General features: G+C 44.9%; 2 protein-coding genes across 2 annotated transcripts in view; one reads left to right on the forward strand and one right to left on the reverse strand.

Annotated features, from left to right (window-relative positions):
* CORO1A (coronin 1A) overlaps nucleotides 1–17822 on the forward strand; it is a 77025-nt gene that overhangs the window by 25624 nt on the left and 33579 nt on the right. The gene's annotated exons all lie outside the window — the stretch shown is intronic.
* Nucleotides 25–9162, reverse strand: GDPD3 (glycerophosphodiester phosphodiesterase domain containing 3). The gene is made up of 10 exons (XM_081837301.1): nucleotides 8579–9162; nucleotides 8090–8132; nucleotides 7857–7992; nucleotides 6226–6271; nucleotides 5984–6102; nucleotides 4850–4939; nucleotides 4133–4266; nucleotides 2300–2359; nucleotides 1882–1933; nucleotides 25–279 (listed from the first exon to the last, which is right to left on the reverse strand). Exons 1-10 carry the CDS (start codon nucleotides 8718–8720, stop codon nucleotides 145–147), a joined length of 957 nt encoding a protein of 318 aa, XP_081693427.1. The 5' UTR covers nucleotides 8721–9162; the 3' UTR covers nucleotides 25–144.

Raw genomic sequence — 17822 nt, forward strand, 5'->3', positions numbered from 1 at the left:
AAAACACAACACACTACTAGTAACCAGTAAGGTTTATTTGTTTCGTATTTTACCCCCACACCCAACAAAATGTCTTTTCTTCTCTTCTGACCTCACACACCTCTCCCCCTTTCCCAGTTGGGAGCTATTCTCCCACACTGAGGATCATTCACTGCAAAGGGGCGGGTGAGCGTCTAGATACTTCCGGAGGAGGGTGGGATAATCGGTCATGACTCCGGAGACTCCATAGCTAAAGGCTTCCTCAAAATACTTATCCTCATTCAAGACCCAAAGAAGAACCTATACGGAAACAAAGAAAGAAGAGATGACGGGTTTGAGAGGGGAGCCCTTAGTTGTTCTAGCTGATCACTTATTTATGCAGCTATTAATTCAGTCAACATTTTCCCTGCAAGCAGGATGTTGGTGGTGGAGGAAAAGCCACAACAACTGCTTTGCAGTCAGCAAGATGCTCTTTCTGGGAAGAGGAAGAAAACTTCCTGGTAAGGAAAAATCATAAGGATGACTTTACTGATTGGAAAACACAAGATGGTTGCACTAATGCCACAGGCATCTGAGAACCAATATAGAGTGGGTTGTGTGAGCTCTGAGGGAGGAAGTTCCTGCTTGAGATTTTGTCTCGGTTATGAACTTGTTAAAGCGGCATTCCGTCACATGCCATAAGCACCACTAAGCTTTCAAGTACGCATGACACAAATCGGGCAACATGTGTCTTAAATATGCTACTGTTTCTACATCTCGGCTCCCTACCTGAAATGTGGGAGTATTAATAATGAGCTACGGTACTTTCACAAGGCTGTAGTTGCAACAACAGGAGGAGGAGGAGAGCTGAATTAATCTGTTGCAGTAAAGCAAACACACACACACACACACAGATCCATTAAAAAAACCTGATTTAGACACCGCTTGCTGCCTAGGAAAGGGACACAACAATTTATAAGCACACTCTCAAATCCTAAAACAGTGGAAAGCCATGATACTTGCTGAGGTAGGTGAAAGCACTGGGCACACCTCTCTCAGCTATCTACCACCCAGGGTTGTTGCACATATAAACATGAACTATGCAGCTCTTTTTCCTGAACACACAAGAATACTCTATTAATACGACTCTGTGCCTCTCGGCTGAAGGGTCAGCACTATATGTAAATATAGCTAATAGTGACATTAAGAAGTCAAATATCCCTCTTCCCCTTGCCACCTATTGCAAAATACTTAAATACCAGGCTAAAGCCTTCCATCTCAGCCTTCAGCAGTTTCTGTTAAGGAGGGACTATAATCTCTCTCCAAATCCTGATTCCTCCAAGTTAATTTACCTGTATTCTGTCAGCATCGCCCTTGAGCCAGTGTACCAACTGGACTCATGCACTACAGCCCGACTGGGCTAGGCGAGCTGGCTAGCACTGCCAGAGACCTCCTTTCCCATAGTGCTGTGGACTCACAGCTTGCAGCTGAGAGCACCGGATTGACTGTCTCAATAATGCAGTCGTTGCGCAGCAGCGTTTTGCAGAGTCTTGCAGAGTATAAACCACTCGGAGAGCAGCTCTGTAAAATATCCTCCTTTATTCTATAACTACAGCTATGATACAAACTATATACAGAGCTACAAATTCTAAGCATAAATCAATGCTATACTCTGAGTGCCTGCAGCTGCTCTTAGCAGCAATCTTATCACTAAACACGATCTCTTGCACTCTCTCTCCGACACACTGACTGACTCTCTCTCTCACATATTCACTCACTTGACTAATTAAGTAGAGAGCAGTACATTGCTCCTCCTCTCTGTAGAGTCAGCAGAGACCTCAGGAGATTCTTGGATATGGGAGGGGTCTGTTAAGGAGGGACTATAATCTCTCTCCAAATCCTGATTCCTCCAAGTTAATTTACCTGTATTCCTCTGTCTTCCAGATGCTTGAAAAGCTTTCCCCGCATGGTCATCCTATAAAAGAAAGGAAAATATGATGGGGTATATCAGGGCAGTTCAAGTGGTAAAATTTGGGGGAGGGAGAGAGAACAAGAGAAACTTCCCTTTTACCTTTTGTGATGGCCCCCTTAACAAAACCATGACCCACTATGACCTAAAAAAAGAAAAAGAAAAAAGAACAGCAGCTAAAAGTGGAGAGGGGGAAAAAATCAGGTGGGTAGGTCATGTGGACCTCCCTATCCTGATAGTTTTGAGCATCAGTCAGTTCTCTAGATGAGAGATACAGAAGAGGGAAGCAGCAGGTGATGAAATGGGTCAGGTTTGGTGGTGAGCAGGCTTCTTAAGAACTGAGCAGGTAAAGTATTGCTTGCTTTCACTCACTTGTGGGCAAACTTAGCCACCAGTGCTCCAAACCAGCCCTTTTTTACTGGAAAATATGTCCTGCAATTAAAGGAAAACAAAAAGGCAGCAGAGTTAACAGATCACTGAGAAGTCCTCATTTCCTGCTATTCCTCTTCTAAGCTATCAGTTCCAACACAGTTTCGTAAAACCCAAGTCACTCACTCACTCACTCACTCACTCACTCACACCCACACTTTTTCTCAATGAGCACAACATTTAAATTAACTTAACTCACTTGTTACACTTCTTATAACATATAAATATGACATGGGGAAGGCCTAAGGGTACCAGGAAAAGCCTGTCATGTCCAGCTGAACTTGAGTCTCTCTCTCAGTTGCTTGGTAAACCTGTGCCTGAACTATACAACCTCAGACTGCAAGCAGAGGCTCAAATGACTGAATGCTCCTCCAGTCCAAAATAAAACTTGGAATACTAAGGAAATGGCTAGGTTATAAACTTTTCCCCAATATATTAAGTTTCTTTCTATTTGTTAAAAAAGACTAGGTTTTTATCAATAGGTTATCCATTATATACAAAATTACAAGTAAATTATAGGATACAGAAAGCAGGAGGGATCTGGACAGCCCAGCTTGCAAACCATTGTGGATGAATTATACATCACACTTAGTTTTCACTTCCCGTTCCTTCTTCCTAATAAATATAACAGTATTAACTGTGCAACCAAAAAACAGTTATAGAGGAATAAAAAATGTTTTGATAAGAGGAGAAGCCTCATGTCTATTCTAGCTTGGGCATAGTATTATTACTCAGTGAAAGAGGCAAATGGCAGTTAGGTTTCAAAAAGTAATATTCTCTCTTTTTTGTACCTCTGGCCACCAAAAGTTGTTTGCTTAATTTGTGCCTAATTGCAGGTTCTCGGGACATATTAAGGCCATGTGAAACAGATGGGACTTTGGCAAAACTCCAGTGCAGAGCAAAATCTAGCTTGGCAGTGGCAGGAATACTTTGCCAGGGTCTTTTTAAATTTAAGAAGGGGCATGCTAGGCTTTCATTGTTGTTGTTGTTGTTGTTGTTGTTGTTGTTGTTGTTGTTGTTGTTGTTCAGATTTTGTTGTTTTATGAAGAAGCATCTCATCATGCAAGCTCAGCTGCTTAATTAAGTGCTGAGTTTTATAGAACCATGTCACTTCATCACTCATGCTGCTCCCAACAAGCTGTTGGTACAATGTTGGACCTTACTTCCCTTCCAGAGTCAGTAATAATCATTTCCTTTCCCACTCTTTCTGGTCCCAGATTTAGAGAGAGAAGTTATGAATGTGCATGACCACCAACATCCAAAAAACCAATGGATATCAGTGCCTGCATATCAGTTACTAAGAGTCCAGTGAATAATCCAGCTCTGTCAAATAGTCTAAATCACACCAGTTGAGTCCTAACTGGATCAGACCAAAGGTCCACCTAGTCCAGCATCTTGCTTTCCAAGAGGATTAGCAAAATTCCTCTGAGGATCCCACAAGCAGGACGTGAAGGCAACAGTGACTGGTACTCAGAGATATTCTGCCTTCCAACGTGGGAATTCCATTTAGCCATCATTCCCTCTGTTCTTGATGTTAAGGTCTGAGTGCCGGTGCGTATGCAGCCAACATAGCAACACACACACACACACACACACACACACACACACACACACACGTATCAACGGGCTTGTGGAGCCCTGAGATTTGCATATGGACAAAAAGTCTTGGAAAAAGACTTCCAGTTGCTGATCCTTACACCAGGAAAACTGTCCCTCAGAACCTTTACATTTCTTTTCACACAGACACACACACACACCTCCCCCAGCTTCTGTCACCTGTTCATAATGGAGGGCAATGGAAACTCAAGGAAGGTTTCTTTCAGCGGCACAAATGGCAGGATCCCTACGTAGTACAGGAGAAGGATCATGATGCCACGTTTAATGGAGAAGATGTAGGGCATCTCTGTGTTCTGGGGGATGGGCAAACAGGAAAAAAATGAGGTGAGGGTTTTTGTGGTTTCTAGGCTTAATAGCCAGGAGGAAATACGGAACATGTTGTCATCACCCCCACTGATTCCTTCAGCTCATCTGGGACATATCTGTGGGTATCATACATCTGCACTGCACACTTGAACTGGTTTGGACATTTATCTTCCCACAAGCAAGCCTATGAGTTGTAGGGTTGTCAGAATTCCCTGTGGGAGCTCCTGATACCTTGCACAGATGTACATCCCCCAAGGTCATTGACAGAGGAACCTGGCAGCTTAACAAGTTGGAACAGTGTAGGCAAAGAAGCAAACAGAGCAAGCAGGAAGCTATCTCCTAGCCATGCCCTGATTGATTTATTATGGCATGTACTTTTGACCCATGCCTCATTTTTATTTTTATTTTTTGCTATATGAAAGAGTCTTGTATAGTCTGAAAACCTGCATACTGTTCTATAGCCAGAAACCTGGACCAATCAAAGGCATTGCCTCATTTAACGGTGCCAGCATATCAGTTACCGAGAGCCCAATAGCTGTGAAGGTGGATGAAAAACTGTCAATAACATACAGCTGCACAGCATTTCTTCAGTACTTTCCCTTCAAAGGCGGCCCAGATGGTGATGTGGGAGCGATCGTATTCTCGGACAAGATCTGCTACCTGTGCGCAAGAGGAAGAAGGCAGAGTAACATGGATTCAGTTAACAGGTTTTTATCAAAAGCAAAAGTTCTGGAAACTGAATGGAAGATCATTATGGGAAGGGACAGATGGTCTCTCTAGTTACTAATCATTGGTGTGAGCTAAGTGTCTGGACCAGGGCAGTCTATTCCACACAGTCCAGCCCTTCAGAGGTTTAAATTAACTTGGTAGTTGACTACAAAGATCAGCTTCCTTACAAATGTGGCTGAGTTATATGAATGGGAGGGAAATCCCAGGGAGGGTTGTATCCATGTTAAGTCTGTTAGAGCAAAAACAAAAAATGAGCCTTGCGTAGCACCTTAATTGCTAGCAATTTATTGTAGTGTGAGTTTTTGTGGACTAGAGCCCACTTAATCCAAGGATGCATCTGATGAAGCGGAGTGCCTAGTTCCCAGAGGTTTGTGCTACAATAAATTTATATTTGTCCTTCAGGTGCAACGAGACTATGAGTGGTAGAGTGAAAATGTGGAGATAGGAGAGCAGCCCTGATGTTGCCTAGGTTAGCATAACCCACTACAGTGGTACCTCGGGTTACATACACTTCAGGTTACAGACTCCACTAACCCAGAAATAGTGTATCTGAAGAAGTGTGCATGCACACGAAAGCTCATACCTAGAACTAACTTAGTTGGTCTTTAAGGTGCTACTGGAAGGAATTTCTTTTCTTTTCTTTTCTTTTGTCCAGAAATAGTGCTTCAGGTTAAGAACTTTGCTTCAGGATGAGAACAGAAATCGTGCTCCAGCGGCACAGCGGCAGCAGGAGACCCCATTAGCTAAAGTGGTGCTTCAGGTTAAGAACAGTTTCAGGTTAAGTATGGACCTCCGGAACGAATTAAGTTCTTAACCCGAGGTACCACTGTATAAGGTGTGATGAGCTGTGTGTCCCTGATTAGAAGTAGGGTGAGGTCTGAATACTGAAAGGGGAGATTAGCAAAAATCTGGATCGTGACCTAGAATGAAGATGTTGGAAAGTAAAGAAGCGCGAGTAGCTTGTTGCCCCCATACCTTTCGTATGAGTTCGTCGCTATCCTCTTTGATTTCTAGATTCACCGGTACTCCAGGGAATTTCTGGAAAACCTCCTCCAAGCGTGGAATCCGGTGGTCTTTGCCATGGGAGTAGCGTCCTGTTGGAAAGGGTGGCTTATGCAGCAGGTGGAGCATACTTTGCTGGTGCACAACCCCACCACACGTGAGCACCCCAAACACAGCACCCCTCAAACCAAAGCAGCTCTACTCCTCCTACTCACCTGGGGAAAAGGTCACCTCCAGAGAATCCTTATAGGGTGGCAGATCCTATGGGACACAATTAGGGTAAGGACTAAGGAGCCAGGAGGACACCTGGGTTTTCTTGGGGAGATGTGGGATTGGGGGGCTTAGAACATAGCTTGGGGCAAGGACCCCTGGGTTCTTTGGGATGGGGGCAGGTCCTGTGTTTAGAGCCATTGCCCTGCAGCAAATGGCCTCTAGGCATGTGATTCAGTCACCTGCAGTGGACTTGTAAAAGGGTAACAGAGTATTGGGAAATTACCCATAATGAATGGGGGGGGATGTTTAAAAGTACTTTCCTCAAAAAACCAGAGTCTTTTCTGTTGGGGGTAATTCAGACTGAAATTCCCAGGTATCAGAAAAGGTTATTTATGTATGCCACTATTGCAGCCTGTGTCTGGTTAGCCAAAAAAAAGGGAAAACGAGTGAGGTCCCAACCAAAGAAGAATGACAACTTAAGTTGACAGAATATGCTCAGCTTGCAAACTTAATTTATAGAGTAAGAGAACAAGAAGAGCATACGTTTAGAGAAGATTGAAAAGTGTTAATTGAATATACGGGAAATAACTGTGTACAGCTGAAAGTGCTGGCAGCATTGAGATAACTTCAATAAGTTTTGGTAGATGTAATAATGAAATACTGAATGGTTTAGTTTTTGTAAAATATGATTGATGATATGTAAAATGAACCATGGAAAGAGAAGAAGGGAAGTCACTGATATCTTAAGGATGTATGAAGGAAGACTTTAAACTGTAAAACAGAAAATTTAATTTAAAAATTACATATAAAATTTAAAAAATTACATATAATTTTTATATAATTACATATAAATTACATATAATTTTTATATAATTACATATAAAATTTAAAAATTACAAATATATATATATATATATATCAGTGGCGTAGCGTGGGTTGTCAGCACCCGGGGCAAGGCAAGTAATTTGCGTCCCCTAACCCATGGATTTGCGCCCCCTAACCCGTGGATTTGCGCCCCCTAACCCGTGGATTTGCCCTAACCCCAGATGTTGCGCCCGGTGCGGCCGGCCCCCCCTGCACCCCCCACGCTACGCCACTGATATATATATATATATATATATATATATATATATATATATATATATATATATTATTCAGCCACCTTGCCAGAGCTAAGCAGCTTAGGGTCTGGTCAGTGGCTGGAGGGAAGACCACCTGGGAACTCCACATTTACTACCTCATCGTCCTTCCTTCCTTCGTTTAGAATTATGTACAAACTGCTTAATCAAAGAGCTCTCTGTGGGGTACATAATAAAATTGTAGATAAACCATAGCTAAAATCCACAATATTAATAAGCAAATACACATAAAATAATTATAAAAACACAGATATGATCAGATTTTTTTAAAAAATGAATATGGGTTAGGTTAAGTTCTCTGGACGGAGAGGCTTGATGAAATAAAGTTTTCAGTGGGCATCCAAAACAATATAGTATGGGCCCCTTCTAGTTCTCAAGAGGCAGGGAGTTCCAAAGACAGGTGCTGCCTTGTGTTCTGCCACAGACAAAAAGAGGGACGCAACTCTAATAAATATCACAAACAGTGATAAATAGGGGCAGGGTATGTTGCAAACCTTATAGTCCGTCTCGCTGATCTTGATGTTATGCCCTGTCTGGCGTTCCAGGTTGTCATCATGGGACACAACCACAACCCCATCTCTTGTCATGTGGCAGTCAAGCTCCAAGAGGTTTGTCCTCTGGGTCAGTGCACTGGAAGAGCGGAGAGAAAGATCAGCATGGGAGGCTGGATGGCTGTAGCAGCAACATCAGTGCAAGGCAGGATGGGGTGGGAGTGGGGAACACTCACTGGCTAAAGGCTCCTAAAGTGTTCTCAATCTCTTCTCCAGCACCTGAGAAGAAAACGGAGATGTTGACAGAAGGCAGGCACTCATCTTCCTAAGGATGCTCATGGATTAGGAGCAGAGCGGAGGGAGGAGGGAGCCCTTCAGGTCCTCTGGAAATGGAGTGAAATCAGGTGGGTTGGAACCCCTGAACTCCTGGGATCTTCTTGATCAAGTGCAATGTGTGATAAGTGTCGAGAGCATTACCCCATTCCCCTTCCAGGGACACCAAGTGCCTGTTCTTTTTGTGATCTAGGAATGCAGCATTGCAGGTCTAGAGAACTGGAGCAGAAACAAAGACATCTGCACCTGTCAGAATGGGGAGAGTGGGAGGGCTAGCTGCTAGGAATGAAGGCTTCACTCTCTCAGCCCTGGCTTGCTGCAGCACGCCACCCCTCCCCTCCCAGACATCTATCAATGCCCCCCCCCCAAGCGAACATCCTTGCAGAACTCACCGCCCCGGTGGGAGACGTGCCGGCATCGCACGGGAAACCTGTGTGGCTTGTGGAGCAGATGTGGCTTCTTTCTCAGGCAGTGGGATGCCAGGGCATAGATCCCAAAGGCAGGCAGCCCAAAGAGGAGTAGCTGGAATCCCATGGCAGGGGTGGAAAGAGGCTAAAAGTCCTTGGCTTGGTGGGTGAAGGCAGGAGAGAGACGTCAGGCTCAGCCGGGGCCCGCTGAAGTCTCTGGAAATGGAATGATGCTCATGGATTAGGAGCAGAGCGGAGGGAGGAGGGAGCCCTTCAGGTCCTCTGGAAATGGAGTGAAATCAGGTGGGTTGGAACCCCTGAACTCCTGGGATCTTCTTGATCAAGTGCAATGTGTGATAAGTGTCGAGAGCAGGACTATCCTGGCCGGGAGTGGCTGGATAAGCAGGTTGATGTGATTTTTTGAGGCACTGGAGGAGGAAGAAAAAAAAAATGAGGTGTGGAGAAGACAGAAACTTACTCCTCCTCTTTGCCTGTCAGGACCTCTCTAATCTTGCGCCTGTTCACCCGCTTGAATGACTGTACATATGCATATATAGAGGCACGCACACACACACATCATGCTCCTATCCCCTCCCCTCTTAATGCCAACCTGCACATTTTAAAGACTGCCACTCCCTTGGGGCAAAGAGCAATTTTCTTGGCAGCTGAAAGTCAGGAGAGGTGCTCTGGTCCTTCCTGCTTTGAGCCACTTGACCTCATTCCTTTCTCCTTTACTTCAAGAAGAGATTGCTAGAGCCCTTCCCTCCCACCATGGCAGCAGATCTCATTCCTAAAATTAAATAAATAAGGGCCTTTCTTAGATGTGGAATGAAATGCATATTTTTTTAAACAGGTTGGCGTCAGTTAGGGATTCCTCTCAGTACAAAAACTAACTCCCGAAAGAGGATTTCCCTCAGGATAGCAGCAAAGAGAATTAAGGGGTTAATTTCCTCCTCAGTGCCTACACTGATCTATCAGCGCTCTCCCTCTCTCCCCCAAAGCAACTTACATTTAAAACAACAACAACAGCCCTGCCCTTTAAATGCAAAGACACAGGCAACATTTTATATTGGCTGCAGTTTGTGGAAAGAGACGGATCTCCCTCCCGGTCTGTATCTTGTGCCACCTTTCTGGCAGGAGAAGCCTAATAAATATTTAACTATGGTTGAGATAAGATGAATTTCGCTGCCAGCTTATCTCATGGGGGAAAGGGAGAGTGTTCAAGTTGTGAGAGAACTGATGGGCCAGGCTTTCTGGGGGGCTCAGGAATAATCTATATTTCCTTGTCCCTTTTCACTGCCCCCCTTTCAGGGTTTCTACTTTAAAGTCGTTGAACTAGTTATATTGGGGTTCAGACCTTATGCCACCTCAGGCTGCTTGAAATTAATTTCATCTTCCTCCTCTAAACAGCAGCTCAGTGTCATTCTTGGGGAAAACATTTATTTCACTGTTGTTGTTGTCACTGACAGTTTGCTTTATCATCGTGGAGAGTAAGAAACCAGCCTGGAAGGGGCCACATTGACTGTAAAGTCCTGCAGTGAGGAATCCCTTGACCTCTTGCTACTGGTTGCATTTCAGTTAACTTCACCTGAGGATGCCGTTAAAACTCTTGGTGAAGTCTGCCCCAAAATGTTCTCACTTGACTTTTCCTGACCCGGAACAGGTCGCCTAGGAGGACTGTCTGGTTTGGTCAGTCCAGTGACTGATGCATCATTGCCAGAGAAAAATGTTCCTGCTTCCTTAAAGGAAGTGGTGTTTTGACACCTCTTAAATAAATCACCATTACAACTTTTTCTGCCTGTATAGGCTGGTCTCTAATTTACAACTGGGCCAGTTTGGGGTATGTGTGTGTGTGTGAGGAAGATGCTTGAAGGGCTAGCAGCAGCAGGACAACTCTTGGGGTGAAACTAATTACAGTGGTACCTCTGGTTACAGACGCTTCAGGTTACAGACTCTGCTAACCCAGAAATAGTACCTCAGGTTAATAACTTTACCTCAGGATGAGAACAGAAATTGCGTGGTGGTGGTGGGGCAGCGGCAGCAGGAAGCCCCATTAGCTAAAGTGGTACCTCAGGTTAAGAACAGTTTCAGGTTAAGAACGGATCTCCGGAACGAATTAAGTTCTTAATCCGAGGTACCACTGTATTCCGATCTGTACAGTGGTACCTCTGGTTGCGAACGGGATCAGTTCCGGAGGCCCGTTCGCAACCTGAACAAAACGCAACCTGTGTCTGCGTGTACGCGGGTCACAATTTGCCACTTCTGCGCATGCGCAAGCGCAAGCAGCGAAACCCAGAAGTAACCCATTCCGTTACTTCTAGGTCGCTGCGGGACACAACCTGAAAACACCCAACCTGAAGCAAATGCAACATGAAGTATGACTGTAGTGGGTTACGTTTTTAAGACCTAAACCCATTTAATCTGGGAGTAAACCTCACTGAATTCCATAGGACTTACTTCTGAGTAGGACACATGGTTAGGATGATGCTGTAAGTCACTCTTGCAGCAAAAACAAGAGACTTGTGGCACCTTAAAGACATACAAGTTTATTGTGGCATGCACATATGTACACCATTGAATTTGTTAGTCTTTAAGGTGTCACAATTCTTGTTTTTTATTCTAGTCTGGTTTCAGGCGTGGTTGGGAGACAGACGCTTCTTCAGTGACCCTACATTATTTCTGTTCCACCTTTCAGTCAAGGAGGTTCCTTGGGTGGTTCTCAATAAGATATGTAATAATGAAAACAATACAAAATAAGTATTAAAATAGACAATAAAAAAACAAGACAAGCAGCAATTAAAAGCAGCAAGTTAAAATGGTAAAGTCTGCAATCGTACACATGTCTACCGAGTTCAGCAGGTAAATGTGTATAGGATTACAAGCTTTGGATCAAAACTTAAAAGGCCTGGAAGAAGCAAAAGGTCTTCGTCTGGTGCCAAAGGAATGGGGAATTCCATAGACAGGGCAACATCATTAAAAAGGCCCACTTGACGGCTCCTACCAGAAGACGAGAGGGAGTGTGACTGTTGATCCTTATTTTACACCATCAGCTATCTCCCCCTCCTCCAGTCTGGGCTGATGTTTGACTGAGTACCTGGGTGGGCAGAGTTGAGTCACATCTGTCCCACCCAGCTCCCCCACCCAGGTCTTGGAGATGCACACCTGGCCAGCCTGCTCACCCACTATCCAGTCATGGATTGGCATGGTTTTATTATGGATGGACCAGGCTGTTGGTGCCAGTGGTAGAGCATCCATTGGTACCATGGATAGGAGGAAGCTTGATGGCAGGTATAAGGTGATTTCTGGGAGACTTGTAGGAATTGCCCTTGGAAGGTCCTCTTTCCAGGGTGATGTTGCCATGAGTGATGCTGTATGGTGCCATCTGTATGTTGATGACACCCAGCCCTGGTTCTTTTCCTGCCCACCACCTCCTTCAGTTCCAGGTAAAGTGGTGAAGTCCCTGAAAAGTTGCCTGGATTTGATAATGGACAGAAGGAATTCCAACCAGGTTGAAAATGGACATGGAGATGATGGTGAATTCAGGTGAATTCAGATGGCTGGGGAGATGCCTGTTTTCAGATGGGATTGCACGGTCCCTGAAGGAGCAGGTCTGCAGTCAGGAGGTACTCTCAGACACACAGCTTTGCTTCTGGAATCCCAAAGGCTCCAGAATGCCTTTTTAAAACCCTCATCTGATTATCCAGCTTTGCCCACTACTGAAATACAGACATTTATGCTGGGTATATGCCTTTAAGACACATTCAAAGCACACACACTGCCCCAAGGAATCCTGGGAACTGTAGTTTACACCCTTACAGAGCTACCATTCTCAGCACCCTTAACAAACTACAGTTCCCAGCATCCTTTAGGAGTGTGCTTCAAAGGTATGGCTTGTATGCAGTTTTAGCTTAGTTCGTCTTAGTTACTTCCAGGTTAGACTGTTACAATGTGCTCTGTGTTGAGCTACCCTTTGAGACTGTTTAGCACAACAAAGTTGCTTAGGATCTTTTGTGAATGAAGAACAAGAAGCTGGACCTCGTCAAGTTTCTGCCCCTGTACTGTGGAATATCCTCCTCCGAGATGTCTGTTTCTGCCCCAACGCTTGCTTCTTTCCAGAGATATGTAAAAATATATTTTGTTCTATTGGAGCTTTGAAAATGCGTCTCCCTCTTGGGGGTAGGCATCGCTCTGTTGGTTAGTGAATTGCTTTAGGTTTCATTGCTTATGACAAATGGTAAAGGTAAAGGGACCCCTGACTATTAGGTCCAGTCGTGACCGACTCTGGGGCTGCAGTGCTCATCTCGCTTTATTGGCCAAGGGAGCTGGCGTACAGCTTCCGGGTCATGTGGCCAGCATGGAAACGCCATTTACCTTCCCGCTGGAGCGGTACCTATTTATCTACTTGCACTTTGACAGGCTTTCGAACTGCTAGGTGGGCAGGAGCAGGGTCTGAGCAACAGGAGCTCACCCCGTCACGGGGATTCGAACCGCCAACCTTCTGATTGGCAAGTCCTAGGCTCTGTGGTTTAACCCATAGCGCCACCCGCGTCCCCTATGACAAATGGTACTTCATTTTTAATGTCTACTTTGTAAAGTAGACAACTGAAACATGGGAAGGAAAGAAACTCTTCCTCAAACTCGTATTCCAGGCTGTGCCCAGCTAAGTGGGACCTCTTGTAATGAAAATCTCAGCTCTGCCTCCATCTGCAGGCTCATCTGTTTCTTTGCTACCTCCTATCTCCTTTGTACCTTCCCCCAAACATGTTCAACCTTTGCACCTGCAGCACTGTCTCTCACGCGGCTTCTTCCCAGCCCGACTGGCTGAATGAGCAAGCCTATGGGGGATGACGGCAAAGGCTTTGGTTGCCAGGGGAACCCAGCAGATGCAGTCCCCAGTTGCAGTTGCCTAGCAACTGCGGGGCACCCTGTCCTCATCTCCCCAACCTGACAGAATAGCTGGCTGGGCCCAGAGTGCCAGCGGTGTTTGGTGCTGTTGGGGAAGACGTCAGCAGCCGAGGCACTGAGAATAAATGGCCCATCTGCCCAATAAGACAGTCTAACGTGTGTTTGTGTTTGTGTTAGAGAGAGAGAGAGGTGCTGCTTCTTTGTTGCTTGTTTTGTCAAGCAACCTATAAGAGACTGAATAAATGAAGTGTGAAGGTTAAGAGAAGAAGAAGAAGAGTTTGGATTTGATATCCTGCCTTTCACTCCCCTTCAGGAGTCTCAAAGTGGCTAACATTCTCCTTTCCCTTCCTCCCCCACAACAAACACTCTGTGAGGTGAGTGGGGCTGAAGTGTGACTAGCCCAAGGTCACCCAGCAGCTGCATGTGGGGGAGCGGAGACGCGAACCCGGTTCCCCAGATTACGAGTCCACCGCTCTTAACCACTACACCACACTGGAGTTGCTGGATACCTTGTTGCTGTGATTTTCCCATGTGTTACTTGGTTACAGGCTTAAGAGAGGTTCTTGTCTTAAGAGAGAGCTTTTGTAACCTTGAAGTGTCAGTGTGGTTTTGTGTGTTTGAGTCCGAAGACCCATTTCAGATTCGTGTGATCGGAAAATAATATTTTGCAACTCATGAGAATTGCTTTGATCACACCAAAGGCCCTTTAAGTCCAGCGCCCTTGTTTCCCAACAGCCAGATGGCCCTGGGAAACTCCTTGCCACACCTGTGTTGTTTTGTTCTAGCCTCTAGTAATCGATGGTAGACTGCCTTTGAACGTGGATGCTACATTCTTACCTGGTGAAACTAGTTACCATCACTAATAAGACTCTCTGTTCCTCTGTTAGTGGTGATCATCGCGTCTTGTGATCACAATCACAAAATAATATTTTGAATATTTTGAAACTCAGCCTCCAAAGTGCTTTATATGCATTATGTTGTTGTAATTCTCACAAACAAGCTGTAAAGCAGATCAATTTTTTATCATCCCCATAATGTAGATGACTAGACTAGGCTGAGTAGGACTGAGAGAATATAACACCTCTTTGACTGTGCTGAGGCAAAGAGAAGATTTTGAGCTGAGAACTGCATGACTCACAAGTCAGTCTCTAATACACTAATGCCAAATTTCCAGTGCAGCAATTAAGTTCCACAGGGAAGAGAGATGTAGGGACACAGTACCCCACACTTCTGTTTGTCCACATGCCTATAAAATTTTCTGCTTGCCCTATGCTTCCTAGGCATGGGTCCAAGTGGTTTTCCATTTGCCCCACTGCTTTCCCTGGGAAAACCCACTCTTTACCTATGAATTGGTGCAAATGCCAGTCTGCGGGAAAACCCGATTGAAGCTTGCTCCTATTCATCAGTAAAAATTGAGTTTTCCCATGGGAAAACAGCAGGATAGGCAGAAGTCTGGATGAGCCCTGAGTTGCAGTTGTCTGGTAGCGTTGGTCAGATTTTGCACTTAATATTAATTTCAACTGACAGCTGCCAATCAAACAACTACCCCCATTTTGCACCCATGGTATGTCTAGCTGACCACATCTAGCTGGACTCGATGGAGCTTTGGTCTGACCCTGTTTATATTATTGGATATGCACACTTAAGAGACTTCCTCATTCCATGTTGTTGTGTTGTTGTGTTTTCGAAAAGTATTCAAGATAACTCACCCCAAAATAGTTACCCCCTGCTATACTTCCAGGGTGGCAAAATGGTGGTTTATCTCTCCTCTCCCTCCTTTAATGCACTTCTGCAGATGCTGATTATATTATGGGCTTTGCTTATTGAGCTGGAGCATAGAAGCAGCGTCTCTTGCCTGTTCATCCTGTACTCATTCTTACGGTAAGAGCATGGAGGAGAAGAGAGGCATTATTGGTGGGAAACCCACAGGCCTCCATCTGGCAGCTGCTCCAGCCAGCACAGCTGGCAATCAGGGATGATGGGTGTCCATCAAAAAGTGGAAGGGACACAGCTTCCCCACTCCTTCTGGTCTAGAGGCACATAACTTGCCGAATCTCCAAGCCCATGTGGGTCTGGCTAGTGCCTGGAATAGGAGACCCACTGGGAACTCCTCTCTGTTTAATCCTTTTGAAGAGAGCAGGATATAAATATTGGCATATAACTCTTTAGAGCACCCCATACACATTGAGAATGAAGAATATTTTTTGGAAGGGCCAGAAGAGACTTCAGGAAAGGTCCTTGCAGGTTCAGGCCTTGGCATCTCCAACTAGCCCTGGATTTGCCCAAGTCTGCCTGCCCTGGGCTGCCGCTCAGAATAGACATTCCTGGATAAGAGGCTTTCAAAAACAGATCTATAAATGTAAACAATCAGTCAGAGGTGAAATAAAATTAAAGTGGGGGGGGGAGAGTTTCCTTTCTCAAAAAGTGTGGGTTTTGCTTTCAAAAAAATAAAATAAAATAAACACGCAGTGTGGGAGTTTCCTCCCCAAACTGCTTTTCCCTGCATCAGTTTCAGCCTGCTTTGACAAACATTGTTGCCTAACCAAGACCTTTGCATGAGTCTAGATTAAAATCTCCAAACATAAAACATTTTATTGATGTGCATCCAGCTGCTTGTTAACTTTTTTTTAAAAAAAAATACTTCCTCTCTGCTCTCCTGCTTTCATGTGAGTCAGTCCCTGCTCACTTTTCCCTATTCACTGGTGACTTTTAGATATTTTGGATAATGTCAGCTGTACACATGGCTAGAGGAAGACATCTGACGCACCCCATTCCCATTTCCTCTGAGGGAGATGCAAATCTCTAAGCATGCTTTAGAATTGTCCTTAATTTGGTTATCATCACCTTGTTCACTGCTGCCGGAACAGTGTGCTTTAGGAGTGTTCAGAGCACTTTACATACCCCAGTTATCTGTGCCACGATCCTGTAAGGTTGGTCATAGGAAAGCACCTTAGTTGGACCATTGGCTCATCTCAGTCAGGAGTGAAGAACCTTTGCCATTCCAGATGTTCCTGAACTACAACTTCCAGCATCCATGGCCATTGACCATGTTTGCTGGGGCTCACGAGAGTTGTAGTTCAGCAACACTTTCAAGGTGCTTGTCTTACAAAGTACCTTAAAGATTATGAGATCCCTTATGCACTGCCTTGATCACTTAGATTCTCAGGGGGCACTTCTGGTGCTTTTCCCCAAACCCCTGAGGCTCAGGTGGCCTTTGCTTGGGTCTGAGGCTTTCGTATGACAGGTCTTGCCCTGTGGAACTCCTTGCCAGTAGGGGTTTGGGAGGAACCACCCTTCTTTCAGACATCTACTAGAAATGTTTAGGCAGGCCTTTGCAAGATGCATTCCCTCTTTTTAAATCAATCAGTATTTATTTATTTTTAATGGATACTGTTATGGTAAAATTTAGGTGCGAGGTTACTCAGTCACCCAGCTCATTGGGCAGAGCCCGCGGGTCCCTGCAGAGTAAAGGAAGGTGTCCAGCCACCAACCGGAGCAAATAGCTGTAGACCAAAGTTTATTGCGCAACAGGTTCAAAGAGGAATTTTGAACCCCGAGGATGCGGTGACAAGGGCTTTTTAAAGTTTCTATCTTATCCCAGCATACAGTTCATTAAGCATCGTCACTACATCATTGCTACATCCGGAAAGGGGAGGGTTATACATGATAAGCATAGGAGGAATGTGTTGGGGCAACAGGCAGATACAGGATATGTATTGGGAAGTACATTCTAAGCACCTACTACAAAGGGATGCTAAAACTTTGATTTGCATAGTCTGCCACCTGGGCAAGTCCAGAGGAGTACCTTTGCCCAGCGATTGACACCTATGAGTACCTTCCTGCCAGAATGTGACCTCCCGCTTGAGGGATTATGGAGGGGACCAAGTGGTTTCCAAGTCCTTGGCCAATGAAGCAAATTGGCGGTGGAATGAAGGAAACTGGCAAAGGAGTAGATTTTATATGATTTTTAAAGCTAGGTAACTTCCCTGAGCTGTCAAGTCGAAAGGATACATTTATGCATAATATTTGTAACATTTAGCAACTTTAAAGATGTGCCCCCCCCTAATTTCCGTAACAGGTACCTTTTGCTGATATTTATTATTATAATTGTATACTGCCTTGATAGATTTTTTATGAAACTGCAGATTATAAATGCGTAAATGCCTGGGGGGGTCAAAGGTTCCCCAATCCGGAGCTCAGCATTGACTACTCTTCCCTGGCACCTTCTCTTTAGGTAAAGGTAAAGGGACCCCTGACCATTAAGTCCAGTCATGACCGACTCTGGGGGTTGCGGCGCTCATCTCACTTTATTGGTCGAGGGAGC

This window comes from Podarcis erhardii (assembly GCF_964252035.2).
Source record: "Podarcis erhardii genome assembly, chromosome: 13".
In the NCBI taxonomy this organism is placed as follows: Eukaryota; Metazoa; Chordata; class Lepidosauria; order Squamata; family Lacertidae; genus Podarcis; species Podarcis erhardii.